This window comes from Dermacentor albipictus, chromosome 2 (assembly GCF_038994185.2).
Source record: "Dermacentor albipictus isolate Rhodes 1998 colony chromosome 2, USDA_Dalb.pri_finalv2, whole genome shotgun sequence".
NCBI classification, from domain to species: Eukaryota; Metazoa; Arthropoda; class Arachnida; order Ixodida; family Ixodidae; genus Dermacentor; species Dermacentor albipictus.
The window spans coordinates 143,494,320-143,508,245 of NC_091822.1; the positions used below are offsets into that span (position 1 = coordinate 143,494,320).

The window sequence follows — 13,926 nt, forward strand, 5'->3', positions numbered from 1 at the left end:
ATTGACAAAAAATTTGGCAATGTACTTTTTTATAGACCCCATTTTATTATTAGAATTGCATGGCGCCACTTTCATGCCGTGTGCTATGTGGGCATTCTCTGTCACGCCATTAAGTTTGCGCGGCTACAACAGTGCTCATATTGACCGCAAAGCTACAAAACACTTTTTACTATTTCCGCATTTACTCCACAATCAAATATTCAAAGAAAGAACTCTATTGAAAAAGAACCAAAACGATCAACATAACTCTTCCGTCTGGCTGCATTCGGAAAAGACATTAACACCACAGGTCATGTTGACCATTCTTCGCCTCGGTTTCACGATTCTTATAACAAAATTTATAGCCTAATTCGCCTTAATTAACACTCAAGATCGTGGGTTCAACACCCACCATAGGTCGAGGGTCCAAATGCCTATGAGTTTTGGTGCCATAAATTTTGGTCTCATAACGCCCGACATCAGAGTTTTTGCTTCATGAGCCGTCTAAAGCTTTCTTAATATCGGCGGATCCCACGAAATGTGGGATTCGATGTAAGCGAAGCATTGTGTGCTGCTTGCGTTGACTGACGATAATTAGCTGTAATATAGGCGGCGAATGTGCGATTTCTTCAGCGTTTAGTCCAATACGAGAGTGGTGTGTCGGTAAACGTTACCCTGCGTAAACCACTGCTGTTTGTCAGCGTATAGTGTACAGAACACACAGGGATATGTGTTTGCTCGACGCGTTGTTGTGCGTCATCGTTCATAATCTCTGCGAGGGCTTAGCATTATCATTGGATCACATAGCACATCGCATCGTGGCAGATGTGTTAAACTTGAATTATGGAGTTGTACTAGTTGTACGTATAAATATTGTACACGTATACGTATAATTGTATGTATACATTGCATATATACATTCACGGTCGGCACCATGTTTCGCTGTGTAGCGAGGACGCTCGTGTCCCACGCGACGCTTCTTTCGGGCCTGGGTGTCCTCGACGCTTTAATGCACGCTTTAGGGTCATTTTGCTGGCGCGCGTTTACGTGTTCCTTCTGCATACATGGCCGGCACGCTGTTGAGACGCCAGCTCTAAGCGCTGTCTTCCGGCTATGGACGCCTGCAATGTTTACACTATCCAAGGAGGTTACACTATTACAGCCCAAAATTGCAAAGGAAAGCAAGCAGAGTATGCGCCGTAAGCAAAAACTGTGAGGAAGAGGAGGAGGAGGAGGAGAAACATTTATTTAAAAAAAAATAAAAGAAAGGACAAGCAGGTGTCTTTCTGCTTGTGCGGGAGGCGCCCTTAGTCCAGGGCTCCTGCGGCTCTTGCTGTCTCCCGGGCCCGCCGCACCAGTTGCTGCTGGTTACGAGGGTCCGAACTAGTCAGCACGGCCTCCCACTGCTCGGGTGTGGGGTTGGGTATTTGCGGGGCCGCCTTCACGTTGGGGCACGCCCATGTGGTATGATAAAGGGAGGCGTAATCATTACAAAAAGGACATTTGTATGAATATAGTGTAGGGTGGATTGCGTGTAGTCTGCTTAAATGTGGGTATGTATTGGTTTGTAGTTGTCTCCATGTTACGGCGTCTTCACGTGAGAGGGTCTTGTGTGGAGGTGGGTATTGTCGTCTGTTCAATCTGTGGTGTTGTAGTATGGCGTTGTATTGTAAAGGTACGGGCTCCATGGATGCGTCCGTATCCCTCTCTTGTGGCGCCCGGGTGGCATGAGCTCGGGCTGTGAAACGCTGCCGCGGCGGTTCCGGTCAGGCTGTATAGATGCATAGATGCTGTGAGCGTCCCCCTCGGAACGGGGTGGTGGGTTGCGCCACGAAACTCTTGCTAATGACGCTAAATAGAATAGGAGATTGCCAACTCCTTCTTAAACACGAGCACACGACTAAACCAGGTATGCATAATTTTAGATGATGGAGTAGAGCGCAATGCCCCTGCCGATATAGCTGAGGCTATTAGCAGTTTCTTTTTTTTCGTTCATAACAATTCACGTTCTCCTGCCCAGATCATCAGCATGAACCGCCTACCTCATTCGTTCTTTTTTATTTCCTACTACACCAGAAGAAATAACTGGCGTTACAAATAATCTAAAAGTGGCCAGTGCTGGAATTGATGAGGTGCACCCTGCTAACATTTAATTAATTGGGCGCTTAATTTCAGACATACTTTCATTTATTGTCGAAATATTATTCCAGACTGGTCTATTTCCTTTTGAATTTAAGCGTGGCAAAATCCTCCCGACGTATAACGGTTTCCTGCAAGTACGGACGCGATGACAAGTAAGTAGGAACGGACAGGACAACGCGGACAGCCAGCGTTGTCATGTCCGTTTCTACTTACTTGTGCTCGCGTCCGTGCTTGCAGGAAACCGTTATACGTTCACCACGCACCAACCGGCCCAGCAAACTACCATACTAAAATCGTCCCACTTCTGAAAAAAAAGGCTACAGCTCATTATTACATAATTACATTTGCATTCTACCGTTATTTGGAAAAGTTGTTGAGAAATAATTGAAGTACGGCTAACCAAATACCTTTCTAAATTTAATACGCTCTCTTCATGTCTGCTTGGTTTTCGCCATGGATATTCCACAGAGCTGGCACTCACTCATCTTATTGAGCAACTAAAAAGTGTTAATCGACGAGGGATTTCTCGCCGCCTCAGTGTTTATCAATCTAACGCAACGCATTTGATAGCATAAATCCTAATATACCATTCTCTAGCTCGAAGCAATTGGCATTTGCGGGCCTGCACTTTCACTACTAAAAAGCTACACACATAACAGAGCTCAAGTTGTTTCTATTTCTAATGGTTATTCCAGACAGCGAATTGCTAACATTGCTGTGCCCCAGTGCAATATCCTGGGGCCACTTCTGGTTTTGGTTTATATTAATGATTTACCTAATTGTCTTTCTTCCACAAAATCGATTCTTTACGCAGATGACACCCCCGTATTCACAATTCATAAATATATCTCATCTCTCGTCAATAAGTTAAATACTGACGGAAAATATCCTAAGGTGGTGTAATATGATGTTATCTACTAATGCAACTAAAACTAAATTTGTATTCTCTTCACATCAGCGAAGCATACAATCCATTCGACCTATCACTTTTGGTCCTCACTGCCTTCCTCCAAGTTCAGGTTCATCTTTCCTTGGTGTTCTATTTGATTGTAATTTGAAATATCTCAATCAGCTTCTGGCATACGCATCTTAAAGCACGCCCTTACTTCACACGTACCATACTGCTTTCATTTTACCACTCTTTTGTCCTCTCTCACATTACTCACGACATGATATGTCGGGAAAACACCTGTATTACTCATATGCGTCTTTCCAGACAGTTCAGAACCGAACCTTAAGAATAATTACTTACAGTCCACGCTTTTGTAATGCCAATTCCCTACTACATGAGAATAACATGCTTACAATTTCTGGACTCACTAAATAAACCTGGACATTTTTTTTTCTACAGATTTGGGAATAATGGGCTACCATCAATCACATTTTCACCGTCTAACCTGATCATTCATAGCACCACCAGATTTGCGTTGAATAATAATTTTCTTTCACCAAGAATCCGTGCTAACTATGGTAAACAGACCGTAGAATTCACTTCCATATCAATATGGAACACTCTTCCTTTCGTAATAGAAAACGCAACATCTTTACACCAATTTAAAGGAGAACTAATAATGCATTTATTATTGACAGATTAACAAGGTTTACTGTATTCGGTTTTCGTTCACTTTTTTCGCTTTGTCTTTCTTTTGTTTTTCTTTTGTAGTTGTTGTAAATGAGCTGTTGGTATTTTCGTCGCCCACAATTTTTTCTGCCACCATGAGATATGCTAAACCTTGTTATTATTTGTAATCAATTATGTGTTTCATTCTGTAATCGTTCTTTTCTTGTCGGTTGTGTATTACCTTATAATATGCTATTGTTGCTTTGAGAAGTTAACTATCATAACTGTTCTTGTACAGGAGGTCCCGGTAGAGTCTTTGACTATGAACCTCCTCTTGTATACTTAATACGTCTCATATGACCCAACTTCTAATAATAAATTTTTATTCAGATTATATTACGTAATGTCATGCCTGTATTAAAACAAACACGAGCATCACCAAACTTTCTGAACACCTATTGGGAGCTTTGTTTTTGTACGTCTCCGTTTTTTGTCGTTTCCCTACTTTTCTTCCACCAATCTTCCAATTGCCTCTTACTAATCTCTATTGCCTACGTGTTTGCATTCCCCCAGTTCTCTATGAATCCAAGAGGTTCACGGAGGCCAGTGGTGCCTAAATCGACCGCTGGGCAGATTTCTTCACATTCTAGTAAAACATGCTCCATCGTTTACCTAGCTTTGTCACAGCAAGCACATGCTTCTTCTTCCTTGCTGTATCTCGCTTTATAAGTGCGTGTTCGAAGGCATCCTGATTTCACATCGAAAAGTAAACAGCTTCTCTTTAAGTTAGCATTAATTGTTTCTTCCCTGATTTCGTTTTGTCATGGGGCAGCGAATCGCGCGCCTCTTTCTCTTCTTTTTCGCGCATGCGCATGGAGTTGCACCGGTGTAGTTTATGGCGTACAGGCGACAGAGGGACAGCCGGACGAATCGGCTAGCTATATGCAGCTTCGCAGTAAAAGGGGCAATCAATTCTTGGAAAATGTAAAGCTAAAAATTCGGCAAAAGATAGTACGACATCACCCGAACAGTGAATGTATCGGCCAAAAAAAGTAGTTTTGCACAAAACCAAGGAATATAATGCAAGATTGGACGGAACACACACCGCATTCCGTCCTCTTTTGAAGTCTCTTTTTTTTTGTTTTGAGCAAAATTGCGCGTTTACACAAAAGAATGTATAACCAACTGTCACCCAATCACAGCCTCACCACCTAAATCTTAGCGCCCTTTCGTCACCGAAATTGGGTTTCTTCATTGAACCGTTTCGGGATGGCGTCGGCGCCACAGCAAAGGCGCCGACGCATATCTTCAATCTCCATCATCTTCATAATCATCAACGTCGTCGTTGTCATCATCGGCTTTTACACAGTTAGAACGAGAGGAGAGAAGAAGAACAAGAAGTCCCCTCTATGTTCTTTTTGCAGTGCACCTGAAACTATCGAACATTATTTTCTCTCCTGCCGCCGCTTTGTAAGACAAAGAAAATTATTAGTACACTCATTCACCAAACTTGGGCTATCGCTAACCTCACCAACCATTCTTTCTTTTGGTGCGACCTCACTGGGATCAAGCCACAGGGATGCTTTTCTTGCAATTTACAATTTTATTATAGATACAAACAAGATACAGTACTTTGCTGACTTTCTAAAATTATCAATATTTTCTCTTATTTCATTTATTTACGTTAACTTATTTTATCAAAATTCTTCACAATATTTTCATCATACGTCTAAATTACAGTTGTAGTCTCACGCTCCACAATTTAAATCTAGTTTGGCTTTACTACTAAGCACACGAAAAACCGCCTGCTTCTTGGCCAATCCCCGATAGTGGGTATGCGCCACTGTCTGGGACACAAGACAAGACAAGAAGAGGGAGAAGAAGAAGAAGAAGAAATGATCACGTCACGTAGGGGGGCTATCTACTTGATCGGAATGCACATCGTAAGTAAAAACCAATTTTCGACAGCGCAAGACTGACATATGTTCTTGCCTACGTATGCTTTCATTTGTAGAGGTGTCTATTCAGATAATCGTGAAACGTCAGACGTTCGCCTGTAATCGCAGGTGCCCAACATCGTTGGAGTCGTCCGTTTCTCCTACGGTTTTCACCGGACCTCATCGGGTAAGTGCGCTGTACGGCATGCGATGCCGTCAGTAGACTTACGAGTTCGGTGTTTCAAGAAGCGCAGCTCGCAAAGATCGGCCCACAAGTGTACTGAATACCGACAGGTTGTTTGCGCTTAGCACTTATGCAAATGCACACTTTCCTTCATAGAAATAAGGGCCATGTATGCATTTCATCAAATCACACAATTTTACTACGGGGAAGCCATTAAAGAACGCGTATGTCATGAAGTGCGGCTGCAGGTGGATGCCGTGCACGAATGCTCATATGCCAGCTATCTGTCGCGGGCCCAGTTGATGCGACTGCATTTAGCATAAACGCAAGCACACGTTGAATCGCCCATCGAAAAAGTTGCCCTCCTCCGCGAAGAAAAATTTAAACTTTTCTCACTTAAAGAGGAATATTATGTCAGTCAGCATTCGTAGGTTGCGCTTTGGAACACAGGTCGGAAGAATAAGCGGAACTCACTCAGACTCACTAAAAAATTATATCTTTGATTAGGGATCAGTGGGACTCGTACTCACCCAACACCCAAACTTATCAGCTGAGCCCGCCCCCCCCCCCCCCCCTTCCCATCACTCGTACTGAGGCTCCCCAAAATTGTACTCAGCCGGGATCGCTCAAACTCAGACTCACTAGTCGTTCACAATCTCGGTGAGTCTTAGTAGGTCGACTCATAAGTGAGTTTGCTGATCTATGGTTCCGAACCACCAATTTTGTTATGTGTGAATGGAGGCTAGGTAAGTTACATATAGAAGACGGGAGGACGAAGGTATGTGGCCCCGACGGCTAGCTCACAAACAGCTCTACGTGACGACGGGTACTTTGACAGTTAAACAGCTCAGGACTGTTCGTCCCTAACAAAATTTCAATTGCATTGCGTAGAAACCGAATAATCAATTCAAGCTCTACCGATAACTTTTTCTGCGGACAAGAAGGCGGGGTTTAAGATGGCTTGAAATCATCGACGCCACACACCTCCTCGCACCGGAGCATCGGCGCAAGATTTAATGTAATAAAAAAAAGGAAAGTTGAAATTTCATTTGGGTACAATACATTATTCAACCTTTTTTCTCCAAACAAATGTCAATAGACCGACGATGGAATGTGTGTTTAGGAATGTTCACGAGGAGTGAGAAAGCAAGCTACGAGATAAGATTACTACACGCCGCCAGCCTTAGCAAGGCAACCCACCGCGAAGCCCCCCTCCTCGTTTTATCTCCCAGTCATCCAAACACGTGACACCGCACGCGGTGGATTAGTAAAGGTGCGCTGCTGTCATGGTAGGTTCTAAGTGATGCGAACTTGTTCTGGTGCTTTTTCCGACCGCCCTGCGCAGGGTTTCTACAGATATATGTGGTTATGCGACATTTGTCATTTACTGCAACGTATTACATTTATCGTCTTCGTTGCAACGTGGGAACGCGGCAGCCGCACGTTGCGGTGACAACCGTCCAATCTTCACGAGGGCGTGGGTTGAGCGTGGCTAGCACCGCGGTGTGGCAGACGATAAATCATACCGCGACATGACCACGTGATGGACCGACTTTTATTTGTTTCGAACTTTATCCTGTGACGCTTCCACCTATAATTTCTTTTTCCTTCCTCCGTGTATATTCATCCGTCGTCGGATAACAATCTGTCTATAAATATATCCAGCGTGGATCTTCATTGTCCATTTACTGTTTATTCCGCTTACTTTTTTTTCGCAGCACGCTTCGGGCACCTGCTCGACGCATTGCTCGGCGTCGAGTCCGGTGTCAATATCGTCAGTGACGTCATAGTGATCCTGCTTCTTTGGAGAGTGGTAAGACTGTCATAATATTTTTTGCAAATGTGCTAGAACTGCCCCTGCAAAAACAAAAACAAAAACATGTTGGCACTATATGGAAATTCTATGGACGCCTTTCTTTGTTCGTTTGCCAACTCCGAAGGTTGTCTACAGGAACAACCTGTCGACTAATAGTTTAACGCTTAATTACCTCGTCTCAAATAATGTCGATGGACTTCGTGAATGCAAACCAGTCGTACGTAAAACAAGAACTACTCTAACACAACCATTTTAGTATGGACAGCGTGTGTAGCTATAGATAGCCATATACGAATTGCATTCCGGCGTTTTACGAGCCAAAACGACGATCTGATCATGAGACCTAACGTAGTGAGGAACTGCAGATTAATTTTGACCACCAGGACGTACTTAACGTTGCCCCCATGAACGGCATATGGGTGTTTTCGCATTTCGCCCCCATCGAAATGTGGCCCCCGTGGCCGATATTTGATCCCGCGACCTCGTGCTTAGCAGCGCAACACAATAGCCGCTAGGCCATTGCAGAGGGTAGCCATAGAGGAACAATCTACCGGTAAGCAAGGCTATCTACATCTGTACATGTAGTCAACTGACAATCTATACACCAGAACGCAGAAAAAAAAAATAGAGTGGCGCCATTTTCAAAGCGCGGTGGCGCCACCTGCTGCTCCAACGGCTCCGAGCTGCCAGGCGAGGCGACCGCAGGTAGACGAACACTTTCGCTGCTTGTGCTTTGATATTTCTTTGAAGTTCTCACGAAGGACGGGATGGTGAATTTTAGCCAATGAATTTAGTTAGTGAACTTCAGCTTCTCGGCAAGATAGTGCTGCAAAAAGAAATGGCTGTGGCAAGAGCAACGTCCGCAGACGGAGCGGGTCGTTCGGATAAGTCCACGTTACCTTTGCATTCCGAAACATTGGTTCTACGGCTATTACATTTTGATTCAAACGTGTGACAATACGTTATGCACTAGTAAAAGCCTCGCAGTATGCGATATAGTTTACCTCCGCGTTGCAGTGCCTGGAAAAATGTCGCGGCCCGCACCTTGAAAACAGGCGGCATGCCGCGGGTTCGAGTAAGCGTAGAGCACGTGCGCGGATGCCCAGATGTGTCCGTTTTTTGTCTCGGGACGGCGGAAGAATGAATTAAGATTGATTCAACCGTGTCGTATCTACTGTGCAATGTATGCATACTTGTTTAACCAACATCGCCGCTCTTACCATCTGTCCAGCAGTTACGATAAGCAGCACAAACCGGCATTCACACGTAAAGGTTTCGAATAGTTGCTGAAAGGTATTGCGAAACTTCGTGACCATTAACGCCAGTGCACGGAATTCAGTCTGTTACGCATCAGTTCGATTGTCATGAGCGTCAGAACTTTGTAGCGGTGCGAACACTTTCGCTGCATTGAATTGTGAATCAGGTGTGAAGTTCTATGATGAGAGCCGCTGTACGAAGCCCACCTCAGGCTTTTGCGTAATCGAGGCCCGTAGACAGACACATACACATAGAGAGACACGCACAGATACACGCATACAGAGACAAAAGGATGTGCATGGCTGAATATGCGACAGCGGCACAGCTCTCGACGTATATCGTGTTCGTCGCAAGCGGTGCTCTGCAATCTGCTTCGTTTTCGCTGGTTATTTGGACATCCACATATGACGCACGACGCCCCGATGATGTTCAGTACTTGGATGTTGCGGGCACATACATATTTACGCGTTGAACACCCAGTAACACACACAGGCTACATGCACGCGAACGCGTCTTGGCAGCTCAGGGAAGATGGCGGCCGGTCAATGGTTTCCGGAGTATGCGCTCAGCCCATCCGATTCGAGACTATCGTGTTCTGGTCTGTAGGCTGTCTGAATTCATAGGCCGTTACTCTTTCCACGCACGGGCGAAAATCCCATGAGCCGCATAGAGTCGATGAGACAATGGTTTAGTGTATAACGCATTTGAACCACGTGGCGTTAGAGGTGTGAACACCTGGAAAAGTACGGGAAGATTAAAGAACATAAACAAAAACTATATACCGTTGGTTGCGAACTTACTTTTACGTAGGTGCCGTCCGCGATTGGCCATTGCCGCGACGATCTCCTGGTCATCGAAGTCAATCAATGTTGTGAACCGTAGGTATACCAACGCCAGCCAATGAGAAATTCCTCCTACGCAAGAACATATTAGTGAAAAAAAAATCTGAGGAGTTTCGTTCGTAAGAACTGCGTAAGAGTGGGCTGGCTCTCTTCGCAAGTTCTGCGTTCACAATCACGGATGGTTGGCGTCTGTCTGTGTGAACCACCCTGGCGTATACAGAGGGCTTTGCAAATGAGCGCCCGGTATTTGTTTGCCAAATACCGGGCGACAACACTTTGTCATGTGACAGCGGCAAACACTTTATTTGTCGCCGTCACACCGGACAACAAGTTGGCGAACAGTGTCCACAGACAACGTGCTGTTGGAAGTCTTATCAAGCCGAAGCAACGAAAATTGTAGACACCTGGCGAAAACGTGTATTCTAAGAACTTCCAATATCGGTGCGAAAGAATGCCAGTGACAACATAGCTTGAAGGTTGCACGCGCTAACGTGCTGTTTCACTAATCACGACTCAGCGATCATTTTCCGTACTTATTGTTATTACGTTTCCATAAATGCAGGAGAAGGCGGGCGAGCAAACCGTGAGTAAATGATCTCTAATATTATTATCTTTATTATTATTATTATTATTATTATTATTATTATTATAAATGTTATTATAGAAGCTATAATAGCTATAAAAAGCTATAAATAAAAATATCGATATAAGACAATTACCCTGCAGAATTAAAAGGGACATTATACTAACTGTGAAAACACAGGTGCATATACCACGAACGTAAGTTCTCTGCAGAACACTTTTTTTTCCTCTGTGAAATTATTAAAATAAAACGTACGTTGCATTCAAATTGCGTCGCTTATCCAAATCGATGTAATTGTGTATTAGTAAAGTGTTTCGTATACACACATGCTAGCATGTTCGTGTGTTGTTTTTTAAATCTTGCTTTTCATGGGTTGTTGTTGGAAGCACGTTAAAACGTTTATATGCGTTTATATACGAATATTGTTGATATCAATGTGTTGTACTAGGTAATAATTACGAATAGAAATTATGATTCCAGTGTGAAGATATGTTCATATTTTATTTTATATTTAGTTATTACAATGTCACATATCATGTATGTTTCATGTATATCATGTATATTGTCCGTCGGGTAATGTCAAGAAAACGTTCTTATATGAGGGCTTCTTTTTCTAAACTGAAAGCTTTCGTAAGCACACTTGCGTTTGCGCGGGAATTCGGGAAAAATGATGATTATCCCGTTTTCGAGGCCGGCACCGATTCATCTGTATGCAAATAGAGGAACGTGATAACGCTATCCGCACATTTTCGTGTGTATTGACGTGAAATCACGGACGTAATGTCGCCTTCTTACCCGCCATCTTTACAACGCCGCTGATTAGGCAGAATGCGATGACGGTCAGCAAGTGTGGAAGAACATGGCGGCCGTAATCACGTCAGTGCATAAACCTCCTGCCATAGCGAAGCCAGTTGACGACAATGCAGTGAACAGAAAAGTTTGTTTTGTTTTGATTTTCTTTCGTTTATTTTTAAAATTTTTTTATGCCTTTCAGACATCGCCTCAAGGACTGCTCGCCACATTCGAAAAATGGATAAAGGTAACACGAATGTCTCGCTATTGATGTATGCACCAGCTAAAATAAATAAACAACAACAACAACAACAACAACAACAACAACAACAACAACAACAACAACAACAACAACAACAACAACAACAACAACAACAACAACAACAACAACAACAACAACAACAACAACAACAACAACAATAATAATAATAATAATAATAATAATAATAATAATAATAATAATAATAAAGCAAATTATCTAAAAACACTCGACCTTGATGACTGCACGAGATACAGCAAAAATCTGTCATAAACTCAATATATTTGACTGTAGGCTTAGATAACCCGTGTTTGTGCGAACCGCAAGGCATGGCAGCAGTAACGGAACCTTGCTACTGCGGCGCTATTACTTTTCGCCCTCCCATTCATTTGTCCTACAAGCTGAACCACCACCTGCGACATTACAAGAATTCGCTGTACCTATGCAATGGATTTTCGAAAATGCAGAGAAATTGGCCAAGAAATAATCGTTGCTTATCCCAGCCGCGGTATTGATTTTGTCACTTTTTTCGCCTGATCAATTAATCATGAAAACACTGATATTGGTCTGAAATCTGATAGGCAAAAAGCTCTATCGTGTAAGGCTTTTAATGCTTTGGCGACAAGCTCGGTGGTCCATCCGAGACACGAGGTATTCTTGGCACTTTCAGAGCACTGCAATTATCAAGCAGGAAAAAAAAAAGAAGACATGAAACGGAAATCTGACGGAGTGTTCTAAAGCTTAAGAATAGTATCCCACGCAGTTATCGAAAGAAGACATATATGACATAGTCAAGGTGTTATTTTTTTTTACATGAAGATCTTAGAGCTCGAAACCCTGGGAAGAATACGGGCCAGGCTAAGCGCGCCCGAAACAATTCATTAAAGTAGCGTGTATACGAACGAGTTTCCGTTTTGGTTTTCCTTTAGGTGCAGGTGTGTGTAAGCGCGGACGCAGAAGGTGGTCACGTGGGAGCATAACATTGTGACGTCATGGCACTCTCTCTAGGTCGCTCGGCCGTCTGCTATGCTGCTACGCATCGGGCAGCGCAAAGTGTAGCAGACATTTAAGGCCCACAAACAGCCACATTATGCCGCATAGCGTATACGTAGAGCAGACGACAAGCTTTCCATCCAGAAAAATGCGTAGACACCAGGTTCCTGAAGTGCAATGGAATTAAATTTCTGGCGAAAAACTGCCTTTCGAATATTGTACTTAGCGGGTCGAGAATGTAGACTACGCTGACCATGGATAGCATGTCCCCCTCTGAGCTGTAACTCAGTAAATGTATATCGGGACCGTGTATGGTGCGGTGGAACTTGGGCCCCTTGATGTCAGTGTACGGCGATCTAGAGCGATTAACGCGGCTTTTGGCCTAACACTGACCTAAAGCTTCGGTGCCTGGTGATAGTGAGATATACGTACCTCTTTGAAGCCTGGTGGATGGAAAAGATGTAACACTTTGAAGGCTTGTCATTTACACTTCTAACCTGTCCCTCAGTGTGTCCTGATTCTGGGCCTGGTGGGGTCTACTTCCAGACAGCAGTAACTCTTTAGCTCTTTCGCGATGTCTGCGTATAGAGTGAACTGCTAGTCGGTGCGGATTTTGCTTCCTCGCAACAGGTCAAGCGCCTCTCCAACATGGTGATGACAAATATGCCGGATAATATATTTATCCTCAAGACAGGTACAATCACGAAACTGCTAAAAACCTGTCTCTCTTTTCTAATAAGCATTAAGAAGGAGAGTTCCACGAAAAGCTTCTCTTTTTCTTGTCGCGGTCGTAAGCGATGCTGTTGAAGGTAGAGGCAACCATTTGATCCTGGTCGTTAAGTTGTACCGACCACATGAAACCTCTTAATTTATGAACATCTAATTTCATTCTCTGCCGAATGGTTAATTTTCTTATGGTGCGTTTCACGACTTTTATTTCTCTATCATAATAAAGTTTGCTTTTGGTAGAAAATTATGCGCTTGACAGAACCAATTCAGGCCGGTGACCCAACGAAACATGTAAAACAACAACAACAACAACAACAACAACAACAACAACAACAACAACAACATACTTCAAGGTTAGGCCTGGTGAACGCAGGGAAAGATGCCGCGCGTTCTCGGCGCCTTCGTGGCGTGGAACACCACCGCAATGCTGCTCTGCTGCGGAGCCAACTTGATGGGACTGCGATACCCGCCCAAGTGGGTGAGTGGATGAACGGCCACCTCGCTGTTGTCGAACCGCATATTTCACAGCAAGCCTATTGAACCTGACTCGGCTACTATCTGCACGGTCTGCGGTCTTTCATCCTTCGGGTAAAGCCTCTACTTCTCTAAAACTTCTACTTGGGGTTTCAGCAGAGTGGAGCTACATTTGTTCCGTTCTGCGAACAACTGTACAAGAAAAACTGCCAACAACTGTAACAAGAAAAAAATACAGGAAATGGAAGTATAATATTTTCGCAATGCAACACACTGCTTCGCTGGAACCGAAGCATAGCATGATATGCGACACAAATCACTGATGGAGGTGTACAGCAAGAAGGTTTAAGTACGGTTGTGAAACGACTTCATTAGTAA

The 13,926-nt window shown here is 43.7% G+C and overlaps 1 protein-coding gene across 5 annotated transcripts in view; it reads left to right on the forward strand.

Annotated features, from left to right (window-relative positions):
* Positions 1-5,554: 5,554 nt before the first annotated feature.
* Positions 5,555-13,926, forward strand: part of LOC135904633 (mucin-22-like) — a 40,989-nt gene continuing 32,617 nt past the window's right edge. For all 5 annotated transcript variants that reach the window (XM_065435493.1, XM_070534043.1, XM_065435495.1 and 2 more), the window contains exons 1-6: positions 5,555-5,625; positions 5,749-5,806; positions 7,522-7,616; positions 10,281-10,301; positions 11,296-11,340; positions 13,448-13,552. In XM_065435493.1, coding sequence (XP_065291565.1) covers positions 5,578-5,625; positions 5,749-5,806; positions 7,522-7,616; positions 10,281-10,301; positions 11,296-11,340; positions 13,448-13,552 — 372 coding nt within the window. In that variant the 5' untranslated portion in view covers positions 5,555-5,577. The remainder of the gene's footprint in view (positions 5,626-5,748; positions 5,807-7,521; positions 7,617-10,280; positions 10,302-11,295; positions 11,341-13,447; positions 13,553-13,926) is intronic.